Raw genomic sequence first — 19,810 nt, 5'->3', positions numbered from 1 at the left:
CTTTGGATTGAGCGGGTGTCTTCACTGTGTGCTTCACCTAGAGCGAGCAGGAGAAGTTCACTGAACGGAAGAATCCTTGTCTTCCTGGGGCCGGGTCCTGTCCAAAAAATATATGTATAGACACAGGACCGCAGCTCACCCGGAGGCAATATCCTGTTGTCTGTCTGATCAGCCGTGGACCGCAATAAGCGTGTGCATGCGAAGTTTCGAGGAAGTCAACTCCTGCGCATACTTTGTATGACAGCAGACGAGGAGGTGTGACGGCAAGGTGATGTGGCCTGTGCACATCCCCCCCCCGCCCCAAGTCTAAAAAGCAGACTCACATGTAAATACAGAGAGACGAAAGCAGAGGCAATGGGAAAAGAGAGAGAATTTGTTGATGTGTCGAGGAGACGAGTCGTAATCGCTTAAAAAAAAGGTCATGGCCACGGGTTTATTCGACACAGCGCCAGAGAACACCTTTCCGTGGACGACTAGAGTCCACGACCGTGCCCCCAATGCCAGGAGACGCAAAACCCTTGCCCCACCCACCCCGAGAGATTAGGCACCAGAGTCCCCCCCTCCTTCCGCCACGGTGGGGCAGTTGCATGATCGGGGTGTGCTGCGTGCACGTCACAAGCAGCAGCACTAACGCCCGCTACACAAAAATACGGGTGAGATGATACGACAGCCAGTGGGTACGCTCGTCATGGCCAACACAGCGGTCATGCGAGGTGTGGGGAAAAGGGGAGGGTGAAGAGGTCTGCCCATCGGCGCAGTGACAGGTGATAGTGGAAGGCAGGATCAGACAAGCAAACACCAGACCTGCTTTTCGCCTTTTCATTTATACGGGGAGGACCATTGGACAGTTCGAACAACAACAAAGGCGGCAGGGAGGCGCCAGCTCACGCAGACACGCATGACCATCAAGTTTACAGAGATGGCTTTGCCGTCTCGCGTTTTCCAAATCGAATCGCTGCCTGCTGACGACGACGCGCCACCTTCTCAAACTCCTCCACACTGGTGCAGAGAGACTCCCACAACCGCCAGTAAACCTCACCATGGACGGTGGACGGATTCTGGCTGTCTCCACATGCATCGAGGATGAGGTGCGCTTGTGGTATGTTACCCGAGCGCTTTTCGATTGCGGCCCATTGAAGTGCAACACGTTGCAACAAAATTGTGTCTTGGAGACGCTGAACCAGCGCTCCACAGTACGTGCGTACCGAATCGTAGCCCCTGCGCTGCTCCGTAAAGGTGATAGAATGCTCGAGGATTGCCTGCAAGAGACGGAGGTGCTCACCAGCACCCCTCAGCGCCACGATAGCGACAAAGGCAATCTCCTGCATCATGCGGACAGCTGTCCCGTAGAGGCCAATTTCTGCCTCCATGTACGCACAGCTGACGTGCAGATCGATAACGGCCGCAGGTGTGGTGCGTATAGCGACAGGTGTCACCTGCTGCACAAGCCTAAACACCTCACGAAACTGATGCAGCGGCACCTGTCGACCGTCTCGGACGTGTAGAAAGGAGAGATACTGCTCCAGAACGAAGAGCTGCGCTGTGGGCCTTTGCCGTGTAGCAGCGACAGCCCTCTCCAACACCATCAGAGCAATGGACTCGTGCTTACACGCGTAGGCCTTGTGGGCTACATAACAGGCAGCTTCTGCGGAGAAAGCTGGGGAGCTAGCAAGTGCCTCGACAAGCCGCCGCCAAGCAGCCGCGTTGGTTGCATCGTAGGCAGTGCAGACATCGCACCACATGATCCACGCGTGGGGGTGGTGTACCACGTGGGGCAAGGCTACGCTCGACTGTAGCAGCCCATTTCGAGAGCGCTTTGAGCCGCTACTGCGAGAGCTGGCGGTCAGTCGTTCCGCCAGAGCATCCCGCACGGACAAGGGTGACGCAGACGACATGAGTAGGGCCTCTACAAGAAGACCCAGGAGCTGTATGTTGAGCGCAGAGCTGGTGAAGGGAACGCACCAGGCGCCCTCACTGAGCACCGATACGGCGCTGTCTAGCTTGCCGCCACGGATGAGAGTCTGAGCACACGAAGAGAACAGCTGCGCCGCCGCGCCGTCCACACGCGACATCCCTGCAGTGCACTGTTGAATAGCCTGTCGATACAGGGCAACAAGATCGTCAAAGGTGGAGCGGCCCGCACAGACGTCTTCCTGGACCAGCTCCACACGCTTCAGCCAGAGAGCCGCATTGTGTGGGCTGTTCCGCAGCTGTGCCTGATTGAGGAGCAGCGGGAACTCGCGCACAAGCCGCTCAAGGTGGCTAAGCGGGTCGACTGTACCGAAGATATGCTGCACCACGCTGGTGTACGCGGCGTCGTCGAGGTTCTTGAGTTCGGGGTCTACAGCGAAAGACTCAACTAGTTGGTCCTCCACCTCCACAGCAAGGTGGTAGAGCGTGGTCAGCGTCTGCGCCTCAGGTGCCTCGTCGAGCAGCTGACGTAGCTCCTGTCGACCCTCCTGCATGTACCCTTGACCGTAAAGAAAAGCGGCGAAAGCCATGCAAAGCTCGACTGGAGAGGCGCACCGCCCCCTGCCCAGGGCAAACAACTCGCGCAAAGGACCAATATCACCTGTGAAGCGCCACCCCTTCGCCCGCAGTGCCGTCTGTACGGTTTCCCAAAAGCTCACGTCGCCAAAGAGCTGGTCACGCTCCTCAATGGCGGCCTTGTCGGAGTTTTTGGGCAACCCCAGGTGCACACACTCCTGCAGGAACCCGTTGAAGTCACCCTTTTGCACAAGCACCTGAAAGTAATCCCGCTTGGCCTGCAGTGAGCGCTGAAAAGAGAGATAAAGCCGCCAAACGACCCGCATTGTAGCACTCGGAACAACAGGCATAGCACACCAACGCTTTGCAACTTTCCAGAGATGGTGATGCTGGGTTGCCGGTAGCGCAGCCAAGCCACGCGCAAGCACGTGCCGCGCCATAGTCACACGTGGCACTTGAAAAGCAATGATAAACTCCATGTAACCGACCCAGAGCATCGGCATCTTAGGAAGCTCCACCAACGCCCTCTCATAAACATCGCGCACAGCCTGGAACCACTCGTTTGGCCCACAGAGCCTATCTGTCTCCTGCTGGCGATAGCGAATGTAGGCCGTCCAGAGCTTGTAGGAAGAAGAAAAGGCACGCACGGCACGCTCGTACACGAGCGTCACTGCATTGGCCCTTTCCACCGGATCAGTCGCGGGCACCGCGGCGGTGGTGCGGGCCAGCTCCGCCCACGTTTTGGGTGACGCTGTGGTCTCCCTGGTTACCTCCCATTGTAGGGCACTTACTCGTGGATCACCGTCCATCTGATCAAGGACCTTTATCTGGACTTGCGCCTTCTCAAGGTCATGCAAACCTGCAGACAAAAAAGACAGATACGCACACACACTCACCGCAAGAATCAAGGGTGGCTCCTTCGGGTGCACGGAGCAACACCTGCACTGAGTGTGGGGATCCCTCGATAAGGCAAGTGGGCGCGTTGTCGCTTACCGGAAGCGGTCCGTATGACGACGCCTCAGCGACTGGAGAGAGACTGCGCTACCGTACAAATTGTGAGAGTGCCCCAGATGGGAGCAGAGTTATCAGGTAGATACAAAGGAAGAAAGAAGTAGGATTCGATCTGGGGAAAGTGGAGAACAATCTATCACTCTTTGTGTGTGCATCGAGACCACTTGAGCATAGAGTAAGAGAAGGCATAAAACATCTGGGGGAGACCGAGAAGGCAGCCGTTGATTACGGCTTCAGAGGACGTTGCACGGACGGAAAAAAAATCACAAATAGCGGAGAAATATAGGGGGTCCCCCGCGGCGGCAAAGAAAAAAAAAAGCAGGAAGAGCAGAGTCGTCTTCAGATGCGTTCACCCATAGGTGTGAGTTTGCCTGCCCCCGCTCTGTGCCCAATCGCCTCTGATCTTCCCTCCACGACCGCGCCAACATCCCCGAAAAGAGATCAAGAGAAATTCCGTCAGTCGCTAATGTGACGAAAAAAAAAATCATTGCAATAGGCAGACCCCAAAGAAAGGCACACATCTGGCGACTGCTGCACTGCGATGTGAGTGCCTCGATACACAAGAAAGTGAGTAGAACCCCCTGGTGCTTGCAGATCCGCGTGCTACAGAAACGTCGAAAGCAAGCAAAAAAAAAGCAGTGGTCTTTTTTGGTTTTCTCCCCCCCCCCCTCCCACACACCCTACCACCAACACCAACACCACGATTGGGGTAACAATCATCTGCTTTCTTTCCTATGCAGGCACCTACTTTCTTATATCGTGTGTACGTGCGTCGATGTGAGGACGCGATAATGGCAACGTCACCAGCGCTTTCTTTTTTCGGCGTGCTGCTATGCTATCAAATGCTGCATGGGGGGCATCAAGGCGGGCTAAACCGCCTTTGTGCAGTCGGTGTCATCACGAAGAACACCGAGACGGAGACAGTGGAAAAGAAGTGTCTCCGAGTAGTTGCGCAGTCTCTGTGCATACTGGCCACCCTCGACAGGGGTACAACCGATGACTTCCACAAGGCGAGAGGTCGACGGAGCCAGGGCGACCACCAACCGGTGCTCCTCTGCGCCGCACCCACCTACCACCTCTGCACCGATCCGTGACATCACGGCAGCCACTGACGCCTCGTCCTCCAGCTCCGCACGCAAGTTTGAGGCGCTCTGCAAGAGCTCATCGGCTTTGGTGACCACCTGGAAAAGATGTTGGTCAGCGTAGACCAAACTCTCTTGAGTGCGAATGTTCATGGAGACGTACTCGGGGCTCGTGAAGTCTGCCGCCTCTGCGGCCAGGAAAACACAACACCGCACACCCGTCTCAACTGCAGAGTATATTGTCTGCAGACAGCTCGACGCGACGCGGCACTGGACGGTGCGGAACCACTCTCTGTCGCGCGAGCGGGACCGGATCTCCTCACGTTGCAACAAGGCTGAGATGCTAATAGAGAGCGTGGAGACACCGCACCCTGCGCACCCCACATTGCAGCAGAATGTCGTTCTTGCCATCTCGCGTCGTAGCTCGAAGCAGTGGCAAAGTGCCCACAACAGCATCGACTCGCGCAGATAAGGCAGCTTCGAGGCGGAGGCGATGCTGTTTTCGGTCTCGAAGATGCGAGAAACTGCACCGTAAAAACTGCTAATGGACAGCTCGCTGCACAACAGTTGGTTCATGTGCACTGGTGAGGGTTGTGCGATGGAGAGAAAGTACTTGGTGTGGGCATACAAGCACGCCTCGATACACGCCAGCGGGGCACCGTCGTCAAAATTTGCGCCGCTATCGAAAACGTGGAGCATTCGAAGAAGAGTCCTGCGATACGAAGTCGCATTGAGAAGCGACAAGCCGCGAAAAAGGCGCTGCCTCCACGCGGCGCTTCGAGACGTCCACACCTCGGCGCCAGTGATGCCAGCCTCCTTCCACTCTTTTAATGCGTTCTCAAGGCAGGCTGCCTCGACCTCGGGCACACGCAGAGCTGGCACTTCCTCCTGCTGCTGAACTGTCCTTCCAACAGAGAGCCGGGTCGCAATGCTGCTCATCACAGCCAGGAAGCCACCACTAGACATGGCTGTTGCATCAGCGTGAAGAGGCAAGAGGATGACCTCGGCGGCAGAAGCGAGAGAACACAGGGACTCCAAAAGGGGGTTATCCACTGCGCTATGCGTACAAGTATGAGATGCGGCCATGTCCATACTCGCCAAAGCATAAAGCGGTAGCAGCTTCAACGCGCATTCAATAAGCCCGGGTGCAGCATCAACACTCCACGGTATGGAGGCCTGCTGTGCAGAGCGAAACAGCTCAAGGAGGTCGCCTGGGAGAGACACTGGTGTGGCCTCTGAAGCGAAGGCCGTGCCCAGTGATGTTTGCACAAGAAGGCCCACCGATATGCTCGACAGAGCCGCATGGGCGGAACCGGCACCTGCAGCGCACTGCTCCACCCAAGGCAAGAAGCAGGTAACACATTCGAGTTGAGATGGAGTGTGAGCGGTGACATTCGGGAATAGCGCTGTTCCGGCCCGACCCAGCGGGACTAACGTCACACGAGGACAGTAATGTAAGTTCACCCCCTTCACGCTCACGCGCAAAAGGGGGCCATCGGTGCGGCAAATGATGGAAGTCACAGACGGCGACATCCAGTGTGGTGACGAGGGAAAGAATAGCTCCGACAACGCGCGCAGCTGCCCTGCTGCGTCAAAGACCTCTGCCTCCTCCGCCTCAGTCAACAGCTGGTCTGGCGATGAAGGGCAAAAGTGCAGACCGACTCCGCCCTCTACTCGGCACTGTACCCCTAAGAGCGTGTTACGGTAAAATCCACTTGAGTACCCTAGCGGTGGCGTGTCAACGGTGCCGCCAGAGCCCCGCTGCGACAGGGCCACCGAATCACTTGCAGGAGTCGCGTGCTCGCTCAGTGGCAACTGTGTGAAGTGCAGGAGCTGCTCACTGAGCGAGAGGGTGTGCGCCAGCAGACGTGGACCCTCCTTTAGCAGCAGGCGGGGCGTCCCGTAGGTGATACAGAAGACAGACGAGCACATCGCAGGGCACGTCGTTACCAGGAATGACAAGAATGTCAGCGCGGCGCGCAGGGCCAGACGACCACCATCCGCTATTCCACAGAACACGAGCGATGCCTCCTCGCGCTGCATCATCCTCAGCAGCTCTATTGCGGGGGTGCGCTTCACCGTGTGGAGCCGCGCCGTCGCCACGATGTAGTAAACCGTTCTCGCCTGCCCGACAGGCATTGCAGCGATGCCGTTGTAGACTACCCTATAGGCATTCACAGCTACATCGCCCTCAAGAGTGTAGCGGGTCACCCTTCCGTCGAGGGAGGCGGTGTTTTCAATGGTGGTGGTGCGAGCGGCACTCAGCGCCACAATGTCCTCGACTGTCGTGTTTGTGCAAAGGTAAAGCGCATCGAAGATGCACACCGGCGGTCTTGTAGTGCTGAGCCAAGGTGTTGAGATGTTGCAGACCGCTGTGAACGTGATCTTGGTGGAGACAAGGCCTGCAGTGGATCCTGCTAATCTGGCCTTGGCCACCACTCGCACGTAGTAGGTCTCACCCTCGTGCGGGGTAGCGAGACCAACACAGGTGTCATGAACAGTGATACTGTGTGGCTGCTGCCTCGCTTTGCAGGAGCAGTTGTACTCCACTTGGTACTCCCATACGAGGTGCTCTGCGAAGGATTTGATGTGTGGCGTGCGCGGCTGCTGCCAACACAACACCGCGTGTGATGCAAAGACTGCCACCACGGTCGGCACCTCAAACCTCAAGGAGTCAAGCGGCATGAACCTCCTCGCACCCACTCAAAAATGTGAGAAGACGCAGAGGGGAGAGAAGCGGCGCCAACAAAAAAAAAAACATGTAGGGACGTGTGTATTGAGCGCGCGGTGCCACGCACCAAGGAGCGCAAGCCCGTGTCCGTGTGCCTATATGAGCAAGCGTTCCCTAATCGCCTGGAGATACCTCGGAAAGACAGCGGGGCTCTCCCCAGGGCAAATTAAGGAGAAGTCAAAACGACCAGAAAAGGAGATGCAGGCCAAGTGGAGGCGCTGAAGTGCAGGACACCGCTGGGCGCTTTGATGAGGAAGCAGAAACCGAGCGTCTTCCTGGGGAATACACAGTGCCTCTGGGGAACTGTGCAGCACAACAAGTCTTTCTTGTGGCCTCTCCCACGAAGCCCCGCTACCTGCCTCCCTGTTCTGCCTCGATGCCTTTGTGGACTGGGGCAGAGAATACTAAGGCAATGGGTGCCGTGTTGACCGAGAGGCCTCGTCGTGCTTTCCCTGTGCCAGTGTCGTTTAACAACAACGTTCCGCATGGAGAGCGCACAAGATCAGCGCCGTGTACGAAAATCTCCTTGAATATATGTATATATATATATATATATATACGCACACACACACATACATATACGTTACAAAAAGATGGGTGTGAGATGAGAGCAGGAGATACGGGAAAAAACAAAAAAAAAGGTGTATAGTGAACCAAGGCGGAGCCTGAGGGCTGCGCCAAGTACGCAGTGTCGCATGAGCGTGAAGAAGCAGACGTGCTCGGCGTGGTTCGCCACCGCCACGTTTGTGTCTGGATGGCGGCTTCGTTCATTTGCCCAAAGAGAGGGTGCGTAAAGCCGAGCAAGCAGCGACATACGCAGATGGACACATACAACGCAGAGTGGTATGGGCAGAATGAAACGGAGTGGGTGGTGAAAGACGAAGCAAGTGCTCTCCAGTAGCCCAGTTTAGCTGTGTGTGTTTGTGTGTGTGTGTGTATGTTGAGGAAGGGGGGGAGGAAGCACCTGGGCGACTGTCTAACGACGGCTGCGCTCATCGACGCGGCAAACACTCGCTCACATAAACGCGCATGCACCCGCCACCCTCTAAACTTAATCGCTCACCAAAAGGGGATGGAGAACACCTAAACTGGCAGCCACCTCAAGTACAAGGCAGCGCCACGCGAACGTGTCGTCAGCACCGGGGCCCAAGAGTAGAGGCACCTCTTGGTAGATGCAGAGACTCATAAAGTGAGGAAGCCCGATCATATCCCCCGCTGACCCCTCTAGTGCGCTCCAGCTGAGGAAGTGCGCCTCGAGAAAGAGAGAAAGGCAACGATGGACTGTGCGATAGAAAAGCGCGGCATTTCGAGCCTCCCCACTCAGCTGCAGCAAAATGTGGAAGAAGAAGGTGACAGCCACTGCATCGTGCACCAGCGACTCCACCGGAAGCGCGTTCATCCTCGTCCACATGGACTCTGCAGAAGCCTTCTCTGACCCTCCGCATACCACGTGAAGTGCGTACGCGCACACCCACTCGACCGGTGGGGAAGGTGAGAAAGAGGACACCTGAAAGGCATCCGAAAGGCGCAGCGGGTCACCGAGATCGTCGGCGGAGAGATGGTTGGCCGCGCAGAAAGCCGACAAAACATCCTGAACATCTGGCAAGGGAGACATTCCCCACATCCGGAGGCGCCCTCGCAGTAGAAACGTCAGCACACAGGAAGCTCCTTCGTTGCGCACGAGCGCATCGGTGACGAGCGATGCAGCATACACGGACTGCTGCTGAGCAACCGCAGTCACGTACTCGCTGTACAAAACACCCTGCGACAGCGGCGACTCTGGCACCGTCTTCTCCACCACACGCTCCATGTACACCAGTTTGTGGGAAAAGGTCCGCAGAACGCTAATCTGAAGTGCCGCGTCACAACAACTCACAAGCTGTGCATCAAAGTGGTCGCGCTTGTATGACGCCACTAGCTTCAGCGCTCCGTGCAAGGCGTCACGGCCACTCTCTGGGGGGTCGGCGCCGTCCGGCGGGGAGAGCTCGAGGGCGATATCGGAAATAGCGGTGAGAGGGAGGAATTGGGCGTAGTGCAGGTGGCCTGTACGGCGCAGTGCCACCATCAACAGGGTCAAGTTCTGACGCGCCAACGGTAGGAGGAGGGCAGCCACACCCGCTTCACCATTGGAGTTCAGAAGAGGTGCCAGAAATCCCAAAGCCGCGGCCGCATCCACCTGCGCCACGTGTACAAACACTCGAGCGAGCATGTACGCTGCATGGCGAGCCACGCTGGTGGGATACTGCCCACAGTCTAGACCCGCCACAATAGCAGCCGCCCCCTGCGCGGAAAGAGTGCGGCAAGATGCCAGACAAACCTCGAGTACCTCACTGACCCCGGCACCGTCATGTAGTACCGAGAGTACGTACTGCAGATGCAACTCTGGCGAGCTGGGAAACAGCTCCACCCCCTGACGTCCCAGCCAGCGGCGCTGCGCGGCGTCCTCCACTGCCGCTAGCATGCAACGCCAGGACAAGGAGCTTGGATGCTGCTGGAAGTGCGCCACAGCTGCAGCAGTGAGCGAAAAAGAATCGGTACTGTTAAATCTCTGTTGCTGCTGCTCAACAGCGCACCACCCCTCTATTTCCTCGGTGGACCGCAAAAGTGACGCGCGGGGAGGTGCCGCATTAGCCGCATCCACCGCCTTCATGACCGGTGCGCTCATCATTGCACACACAGGCTGCTTGTCGGTAAGAAGCCCCACATACAGACCAGTTGCTATCAACGTCTGCAAGGCTTCGCATAGAAAGGCACAGACTAAGGAAATTGAGTCGGCGTGATACACGTGACGCGCAAGGCGAGCGGTGGCGTGGGTGACAGCGCACAGGTTGTCATCCACCACCAGATGGCATCGCATGGAGTCTAGAAAGACCATCACTATCATCTTGACATGCGCCAGTTGATTCCGGTGCCAGTACGGGCACGCAGCGTTTCGGCACACCACTGCGGCGGTGTTGCCATTCTCCTCGGATAATGTCAGTGTCCCATCCGCGCCACGCTCCATGAGGCAAGGCTCATCGAAGAAGAAGGGTGGCTTCACCGCCTGCTCCTCCTCGCTCCACTGAAAAAGCGGCGCGCAGCGGCGCAAAAACGCCTCCACATCGGAGGACCGTGGCGGGGCCGTGTTTGCGACGCTGCTGGGGAAGAGAGAGAGGCCGTGCACCGACAACGGGCAGGTCATGGAGATGCGGAGATCCACAGCGCCCAAGCCATTCGCTGTTGACTTGCTAAAGAGGTCACTAGTGTAGGAAGAGTAGACGCGATTAATGCTCTTTTGGTAGTGCAGCTGGTTCCGCAACCCTTCGGCAATACGCTGGCCCTCTTCGAGGAGCGTCAGCTCTGGCGTCAACTCTGCCGTGAGGCTGTTTAGCTCCTTGGCAAGCTGCTCTATACGAGCACGTTTGCCGCTGGTGCGTCGCTCCACAAAGTCAAGCTGCGACTCCACGCACCGCCGATGATTCTCCAACTCCTTGAGCTGCGTAGCCACGGTGGCTCTCTCAAGCCTTAGTCGCAGTTTTTGCAGGTCGCTGTGCACCCATGATGCTGCTATCGGTAGCTTCCGCACAGCATCCTCGGACATGTCGTTGCAGCAGCGCAGCAGCCTACCCACCCTATGGTGCCTGATATATGACCTGTAGGTGGCGCAGGAATCTGTATGGTGGCAGAGTGAAATGCCTCTGTGGATGTGCGGAGTTTACCTTGGCACGGCTACCGCGCCAGAGAGCGACAAAGTAGAGTGGGATCAACTTCACAGACCGTTTGAGGCGTAATGGGAAAAGGGGGACGGGAGGTGGTGCTGGAAACCGCAGGAATAGAGCGATGCGACCTAGGCGTGCGATTAGTGAGCGCCGGTGAAAGCTCATCCCCATTCCTTCACCCCTCCCCCAAATGATTGGCGAGGTAGACGGGGTGACACAGGGGGAGGAGGGAGGGGGCGAAGGGCAATGCCTGGGGGTGGGCAGGGGGGGGGATCACACCCTTCCTGGCTCTTAGAAGCCGTGCTTTCATTTTTTTTTTGGTGCAATGTGACAAGTACGGTTCAGCTCTTGGAAAGCTAGTAGAATGCCCCCGACCGAACACTCACGACGTCTCAGGCATTCAGTGGCGCCATGTTCACACCGGGTGGAAAAAAAAATTGCTACGCGTTGACAAACAGCGACGACAGGGATACGATATCCCTCAATTGAACACACGCACACACTTTAGTGCAGCCGCAGCCCAGGGACGAGACGGGAGGACGAAGCGGTGCCCAAACACACATGAGAAACGAGTCTCAACAGAAAAGGAAATCCCCCCTCCTCCTCCTCCACACACACACACACACACACACACGGGGATGGAAGAAAGGCGACATAGAGAGACCCACCGCTAGTTTATCAAGACACAGCAAGAGATTGAGGGGTGATCGAGGCGGATCCGTCCCACTACGGCTGTCCTCTAGCATCACCGAGGATCGTAAGAAGGCGAGAAGAGACAAATGTGCACGATGAGTGAGTCGGAGGAGGAGGAGGTCAACAGTGCCTCAGCACTCTTCCCATGCACTCACACTATCAACCGCATACGCGTAAAGACCTCATGTTACGGTCGAATGGCCGACACGTAAGCGAACAGAGCGAGCGAAGATAAAGAGAAAACCAAAACAGAAACGTGATGGAAGGCCGAGGAAAGTGCGCAGATTCCCCAAAAAGGGAGTAGTAAAGCAATACACATATGTCACAACCCTCACTAACTCTGCCCTCTACTGTCATTCCTCTCCCACCTCCACCACCACCATCACTCCGTCAGCGCACCCCGACGTACCTCCATATTCCCTATCTATAGAAAAGAATGTGGAGGAAACGCGTCTTGAGAGTGTAGGCTAGCAGTCCCTCACCCACCCACCCACCCCTCTCTCTCTTTATATATATATATCAGGTTGTGTGTGTGTGTGTGTGTGTGTGGTGCATCACTGTGCGCTTCCAACAAACGCGGAGTGGGGAGGGAAGCGCAAAGCGTGAGTCGGTGCCCCTCCGCCCCTCTCACTCCCCTACACACGGCAGTATACGAAAGGCGCGTCACCCATATGCAGGCGGAGCGAAGAAAGCCAAAAGACACGGCATCCAAGCCTTCTGCCGGAAGCGGAAGCAGGATGAGCCTGTTATACGGCAGCTCTCACGTATGCCTTTCCGCTTCCTCCGCACATCTCCTTCAGCGTCTGCTTCGCTATCAGCAGCCCGTGTGTGAGTAGTGTGCAACGCGCCCCTGTGTGTGAGCCCTCGCCACCGAACAAACAAAAAAAAAGAAAAAAAAAAGAGCCGCAGACAATTTCGGCTCGGCTGCTCCTCATTTTTTTTCCAGAATTAAACATTTTTTTGTTATTTGCCCCGGCAGACAAAAAGACATGAAAGAAAAAGACACAGACGCCTCCGCGTACGCAGGCGGTCTTACACTCACCGAAAGAGAGAGAGAAGTGCAACCACACGCACGCCCCGCCCCCTTCTCTCCCTGTTTTGACATCACTAAACAAAAAAAAGACTAAATTTGTGTGGAAATGCGCGGCAATGACAAAGTCAAACCCCCTTGCCCCGCACCTACACAGCCGTGGCGCGTACAGTGGTAAGACATGCACGATCACTACGACCATCACGACAGAGGCAACCCACACACTAGGCAAAGAGAGCTGTCTGCTCTCGTATGTGAGTGTGTAAGCGTGCGCCTGTCAAATGCAGAAGCGGAGGAGCGAGAAAGAAACAAAAGAAAACAGCGGAGTTATCGAAACTCCGCCGCGGATATGCCACCTCAGCCCTCCATCCTAGTGAAACATGAGAGCCGCACTGAGAGACTGGAAGGAGGGAGGAGGAGAGAAGGGAAAGGGAAAGGGAAAGAGAGATGTGCAGTCCACCACCCTCCCCCCCCTCCCTCCCCGTCTCCACACCCACCACACAGCTACCAGCGCAAACGGGGGGAGGGGGCAAAGGCAAAGCTCGACAAACAAAATGGAAGGTTAAAAGAAAATAAAGCGGAGAGGATGCGCGAATCAGCGCAAGTCGAAGAATTCAGTGGGCTATGCTACTAAGCGGTGGCGTCAAATGACAGGCGGCGGGAGGGGAAGGAGGGGAAGGAGGGTGAGGGCCACACACCGTCTTTGTCTGCCCAAGTTGGTGAAAAACTGCAAAATGGGGAGGGAAATACATCGCATAGCCCAATAGATAACAACTCACCCGCCCTCTCAACCACGCGCTAATATCACCACCGCACCCATGTGTTTGTGGGAGTTCGTCTGCGGAGATGATAACGAAAGCGTTGCCCCATTCTCTCTCCCACTCGACACCAGTGACTGCCAACGCGTTCTAGAGGATTAAGTACAAACGCATGTCGACGGAAAGGAAGAAAAAAGTGTTTGTGGTGCATGGAGATGAGACGGCATGTTGGTGGTGGACAAGCATGTCGTGAAATTTTTACTCCCTTTGCTCTGCATGCGGGTGCGATGCTACTGTTGCTTTGTGCGTGACGCAACTAATGTTCAAAACACCTGCGCAGGCTGGACAAGTCTGGCAACGGATTCGGAGATCGCACTTGCATGCACAGTTGCCAATATATATATATATATATATGTGTGTGTGTGTGTATGTGTGCGTGCGTGTGTGTGGCAATGTGGAGGAGAAAGGGGAAGTGCGTGCCTGCATGCCCACTAAGAGCATGTTGCTGCAAGGGTGCTTGGGCACACGCCAGTCTGCACGCGTGCTTTCGACACCTACTACGCCTCTGCGACGGGTGTCATCGACAACGGCGTCTCAGACGCATCGGTTGCCCCCGTAGCCACATAGTCGATGGCGCTCTGTACGAGGTGCATCGGCTGCAAGTGGTTCAGCATGAGCGCCGCGAGGACAACGCTGAGGTACACATAAGAGAAGACGAAGCAACCGCGGCAGTGACTCACCGGCTCATTGTGGAAGAGCAGCGACTTGTAGATCATGAGCGCGTTGGCAGCGGCCGTCACTGGGTAGTACCAGACCCCCTCCACCTCCATGCCCGCGAGTGTCGGGCAGACAAGAGTGAGGAAGGCCATCAGCACGGAAAGGGCAACAGCGTAGAAGGAAGCGCGCCAGGGGTTGTAGTAGGCTAACATCTTGTAACCAGCCGCTTCGTAGTCACGGCGACAGTGGAAGGCGAGCCCGTTAAAATGTGGGATTTGCCAAAAAAACAGGAACGTCGCCAGCAGCCACACCGGCGGCGTGATGACACCAGCGACGGCAACGCCGCCCATCAGTGGGGGCACACCTCCCACGATAGACCCGAACCATGTATTGAGTGCGGAAACACGCTTCAGTGGAGTGTAAACACAGACGTACAAGAACCAGTTGAGCACGCCCAACGCCGCGGCCGGGGGACTGACGCAGTACAGCAATGCAGTGCCTAGGGTAAGCTCTATGCCGGAGATGGTCGTGGCTAGCTGAGGTGAGACAAACTTCATCGGCAAAGGCCGACGGCAGGTGCGCTTCATCAGGCGATCGTACGGTGCCTCAATGATTTGGTTCGCCGTGTTGGCGGAGCAAGACTGCAGCATTGTGCCTGCGGTAATGGCGGCAGCAATGAGGGGGCTGGCGCCGCCCGCAATGACATATCCCGCCAACGCCGTAGCGGCCACATGAGCGGAAAGCTGCGATTTGCCCATCTGCAACGTCATCATCGACATGGTTGGTGTCCGGCGGTCGTACTGCCCCGCCTCTAAGGGGCAGGTCATGCGCGGCGTTGTGCCAACTACAGGGCAGTGCTCCACCGTCCCTTGCGCCACGACCGTGGGAGTTCCCTCCTTGTCTTGGTGGTACGGGCATGCCGTAATGGTGCCCGACTGCAGCCGGCGCTGCGTCAGCCGAAAAAGCTGTACATGCTGAGCCGCCGTGAGGCGAAGCATTGTCCTCTAGACTGTATTAGTCAAACTGAAGAATGTCGCTGACGCACGCGACAGACCCTACACAAGAAGCGAAGGCACACAAGAAAAAAAAAGTGAGAGAAAATGCAGCCAAAGTTGCCAGGGGCTCTTACGAGATGCACAACCAGAAGAAAAGTCGCCAGGGCACAACACCAACGACACGCAGGCACACACACTCACACGCAAACGCAGGGAACCTTTAGAGAGAGACAGACAGGGATGGTGATCCAGAAGACGAAAAGTGTAAGGGTCGAGGTGGAGAGAACGCATGCATGCGCGCCGGTAAGTGTAAAAACATGGATGAGGGGTGGGGACGCCCATGTGTCCACCTTTTTCCCCGAGCAGGAGAGGGATTTCGGCAAAGAAAGGGGGAACAAGCGAATAAGCTTGTTAGGAGAGAGTAGCAGCTGAGTATTGTCGGCTACAAGCCACAGACCTGCGGCGAGCACTTCGACACGCACACGTAAACTTACCTTCGCGCGCAGCCCTGAGGATTCCGCAGCATGGTCAGTCGCTTATAACACCGTCAAGAAGAAAATGACTGCGCCGAGCTCCCACCCCTTTCCCCCACCCGCATGCGTAGGTGCACTGGACCCCAGCCTTTGTCCCCCAAATTTCTTAGCTTCACTCAGGGCTCGCCTCCACAAGAGACAGAGAGCATCGATTGGCATAGCGGAAGTACAGCCGGCACACACAGTTAAACTTTGAGGACAGTCCACACACCCCCCCCTCTCCCCCTCCCCCCCCCTCTATGGTGGCTGTGCCATTCAGCTCATTTGACTACCCCCTTTTATATCCTTCTTTTTTACTGTTTTTTTTTTGACAACTCTTGCGCCTTACATATTCACAGCAAAACAGCGGCCAGGAGAAGGGGAGCGGGGGTTATCCCTCCCTTCCCGTTTCACTGCTGGTGCATGTCCTCGCTCACGATAAAATGTGACATTGCAGCTACTGATACACAGGGTAAAAGAAGTGCAACACAACGTTGCACATCACGGAAACGACGCCCATTCTGGAAAATGCCCTCCAGCCATTAATATGCACAAGAATCCTTCAAAAAGGGAGGAGGGGCGAAAGAAAAAGACGACGAAAAACGGCGTGCATGAAAGCGTCAAGTGTTCCGGGGGCAGCGTGCAGCGCGTGTGCCCACGGGAATGATGGAGAGTCGAAGACACCCCAACGCCACCGCCTATCAGTAGCAAAATCTCAAGCACGCGCAGCCGGAGAAGCAAACCCGCAAACAAGGCGAAAATTAACCAAAGCTACACAGTCAACCTGCACACAGAAAACGGCGGTGCGACAAGAGCCGGTGGCTAAGTGGTGTTGGGGGAGAGGGAGGGGGAGGGAGGGATTCGCGGCCTGCACACAATGAAGCTCACGATAGCGCGGCGAGGCGGGGGAGGGGGGGGGGGGGAGAAACCTCAAGGCTGCAACTCTCCTGATGATAAACCCCTCTCGCCTCATCCATGCGCTGAAGCCACTGGGGAACTTGTCACAGCTGGATCGCATTTTTTGATCCCCCTCCCCTTATCCACACACACTTTTTTCCAAGCGCGATTATCGGGCCCTGGTGCGGGGCACAAAGCTCAACACAGATTCCTCAGAGACTCCGCAAGGTCGAACGGCTCAAATGGGCGGCCGTCAGCGGCGTAGAATTTGTTGTTGAACTCTACCCAGTGAAGACGCAGGGCGTGGAGGAAAGCCGAGAGAGACTCCATGCCGAGGAGCACACCAATCGTTGCCGCCATCCACACGGCGAAGCCGATGAAGACACAGACGCCGCTACCATTGTCGTAGCCAAGCGTGAGGAGAAAGGCAAAACTCCAGAACACCTCGGAAAGCTGCGAGTGAGCGAGGGACAGGGCCCACAGGCGCAGGTATGAGGCAGTGTTCGACACGCAGCCCAGAACGTACTCGATCGTGTGGATCATCTGATGGATTATGACCTCGCTGAGATCGAAATCGTCCTCCTCCTCTTCCTCACCCTCCACCGGCGGGTGCGCAGCCCGTTCCTTCATCTTCTCGTCATGCTCCTTCTTTTCCACGTACGGGATGACGCACAACATGCAAGGCACGCAGACCAAACAGATCAGCAAGAGCACCACCTGCAGGGCAGCCTGGCCACGGTAGAGCGGGAGGCTGATGGTGCCCGGAGCCAAGAAAAAGTTTGTCATGGTCTCCAGCAGTGACGGGGCTTCGTGCGTGTTCTCCCAGGTGGTCAGCCACTTGACGATGATGAGGACGCACATGTAGCCAAAGGTGCAGGACAGAAAGACCACCTCGGGGACAAATCGGAACCACACCTTTATTTTGTCGTTGAAGTAGATGTAATTTGTGAGGGAGATGAACACACCAGCCATCATCTGCGCCACACCGATAATGACAGAGCACTTCATCTTCACCGAGTTGTAGAACTCCAGCTTGTTCTCCGTCTCTGACCAGGCAGAGTCGATACCAAAGGCAGCCGGCGAAGTTGGTTTGACGCTGGGGCGGCCATTGGGGAAGGACGGGTACACAGTCCCGTCTGGGCCCTCCGGCGGCAGCTGCGGCCAGCGGTAGGCTGAGGCAAAAATCTCAATGGAGAAGCCAAACATGTCATTGTACAAGAGCCCCATGTACACGGCAAAGATACCCATCAACAAGAGCAGGTAGCGGCCACCAAATATCATGGCGAAGATCTCGTTCAGCCGCTGCCCCTCGAAACTTTTTTCCTTGAAGACTAAGAAAGCGGCGAAAATAGTGAGAATGATTCCGTGGCCCACATCGCCGTACATGACACCGAACAGATAAGGGAAGGTGATGATCGTAAACACTCCTGGATTTGCCTCCTTGTAGCGAGCCATGCCATAACTGTCCACGATGCTCTGAAAGGAGGCGGTGATCTTGTTGGTCTTGAAGTACGATGGCGGTTTCTCCTTCGTGTGAAGCTCCTCAATGATCGTACCCACCTGTGCCCCGCTCAAGTACTCGGCCTCGGCGATCGCCACTCGGATGGCGTCGCACGCGCGTACCGGCGCCCAGCCCTGCGCGATCGCTGTAGACCCCGAGAACTTCAGCATATTCATGGTCGAGAAGACCGCTTTCTCGGTCGCCACGGCGCGGCGCCACTCGTAGCAGGAGCCCGCGATGCCGAGCAACACCTGCCGCTGACGGTAGGCCGACTGGTGGAGGGTCTGGGTGATCGTGTCCACCTGCTGCTGCAGCAAGGCACGCATGTGGGTTAGCTGCTGCTCGGAGTCAGCGTAGTTGTACACGGTCGCAGCGTTCGCCTCGGCAATCTTGACGATTCTCTCGCGCAGGCTGGGTGCCGAAAAGTATACGGCAAAGACACTCTTGAAGAGAGGCTCGCTTGTGCTGATATTGTAAAACGGTTTATCAATCTCGTCCACGCACATGATGGAGTTGCCACGTGTGGCGCGGTACACCAAGCGCTCAAAAAGAGAAATGCGCTCCTTTGGGATGACACCAGTAACCATGAGTAGCCCGTCGCCGCTCGCCCCGCCAAAGTCACGCGAGAGTATCGCGAGGTGCTCTTTAGACCGGTTGCGCTCCTCGATGAGCGCTCGGTACTGCTCATTGAGCTCCATGACCTCCGAGTACACCTCATCGATCTTGTGCTCAAGCGAAGACATCGTCTCATCCTCTGCAGTGCCCTCAACAATGGTCGCTACGCCGGCCTGGTCAATCTCCTCTTGCAGAAAGCGCAGCTTGCGCTCCATATCGTCGCAGCGGCGCACATCCTGCACGAAGTCGCGCTGAAAGGCGTTGAGGTTTTTGTTCAGGTCATGGAACTGGAACTGGCCAATCTCACCGAGCTTCAGAACAGCGTCGTGAGCCACCTCTCGCTGCATATGGAAGGAAAGAACCACCATGTCCTCCGACCTCCACAACCCACTGCACGCCTCTTTCGGCATGATGACGCAACGATCGGGAAGATCCCGTCACAACGTCGCGAAAAAAAAACTTGCAAAGGAAGATGTGAGAATTAACACACGATGCGAATCGTGTCTGCACAGGGCCGCGACGAGAAACCAAAAAAAAGAAAAAGGAAGGGGGAAGGAAAAAGCGGTTGTAACACTTTTGAAATATCCTTCGATGTCGCTACTACATATACGCGCGCACCTTTGTGAGTAGGTGTGTGCGTGTGTCATGTGCGAGTGATGATGTGGCAACCAATAGAGATGGCAAAAAAAGGGAATAAAAGACGCAGTGGGTCACACCTACAAATACCCCAAAGAGTGCACACCAAAGGGCCACAATACCGCTGAAGCAAAATATCCGACGACTCAGCGGCATTGCGTGCGCCTTGTGGTCGTTCCGTTTCAGGAGAGATGGGCGCGTGGGGGGGGGGCGCCCATCATGTCGTGGGCATTAGATATGGGATTAGTAGAGCTTTGTCCGCATTGTGAGCAAGGTCCATCGAAGAGTCCCCCTTTTTTTTCACACTAATCGCCTCATTACACCAGTCAGAGAAGCGAGTGTATTTTTATGGTTGGTTCTGTGGCACAATTTTTGAGAGCAACACAACAGCGACCAAGAGATCGATAGCAGATAAGTCATTAGCAGCGGTGGTGAGCGGTGGGTGAT

General features: G+C 56.1%; 5 protein-coding genes across 5 annotated transcripts; all 5 read right to left on the bottom strand.

Annotated features, from left to right (window-relative positions):
• Positions 1-911: 911 nt before the first annotated feature.
• On the bottom strand, positions 912-3,296 carry JKF63_04948 (uncharacterized protein; the record flags this gene model as incomplete). Its single annotated transcript, XM_067900919.1, has 1 exon — positions 912-3,296. The coding sequence occupies one exon, from the start codon at positions 3,294-3,296 to the stop codon at positions 912-914; it is 2,385 nt and encodes a 794-aa protein (XP_067757119.1).
• Positions 3,297-4,367: 1,071 nt separating this feature from the next.
• On the bottom strand, positions 4,368-7,265 carry JKF63_04947 (uncharacterized protein; the record flags this gene model as incomplete). Its single annotated transcript, XM_067900918.1, has 1 exon — positions 4,368-7,265. One exon carries the CDS (start codon positions 7,263-7,265, stop codon positions 4,368-4,370), a length of 2,898 nt encoding a protein of 965 aa, XP_067757118.1.
• Positions 7,266-8,362: 1,097 nt separating this feature from the next.
• On the bottom strand, positions 8,363-10,891 carry JKF63_04946 (uncharacterized protein; the record flags this gene model as incomplete). Its single annotated transcript, XM_067900917.1, has 1 exon — positions 8,363-10,891. The coding sequence occupies one exon, from the start codon at positions 10,889-10,891 to the stop codon at positions 8,363-8,365; it is 2,529 nt and encodes an 842-aa protein (XP_067757117.1).
• A 3,156-nt stretch (positions 10,892-14,047) lies between these two features.
• Positions 14,048-15,205, bottom strand: JKF63_04945 (uncharacterized protein; the record flags this gene model as incomplete). Its single annotated transcript, XM_067900916.1, has 1 exon — positions 14,048-15,205. One exon carries the CDS (start codon positions 15,203-15,205, stop codon positions 14,048-14,050), a length of 1,158 nt encoding a protein of 385 aa, XP_067757116.1.
• Positions 15,206-16,809: 1,604 nt separating this feature from the next.
• JKF63_04944 (uncharacterized protein) lies at positions 16,810-19,137 on the bottom strand (the record flags this gene model as incomplete). Its single annotated transcript, XM_067900915.1, has 1 exon — positions 16,810-19,137. One exon carries the CDS (start codon positions 19,135-19,137, stop codon positions 16,810-16,812), a length of 2,328 nt encoding a protein of 775 aa, XP_067757115.1.
• Positions 19,138-19,810: the final 673 nt, after the last annotated feature.

This window comes from Porcisia hertigi, chromosome 23 (genome assembly GCF_017918235.1).
Source record: "Porcisia hertigi strain C119 chromosome 23, whole genome shotgun sequence".
NCBI classification, from domain to species: Eukaryota; Euglenozoa; class Kinetoplastea; order Trypanosomatida; family Trypanosomatidae; genus Porcisia; species Porcisia hertigi.
This window is presented reverse-complemented; position numbering and strand designations above follow the sequence as displayed.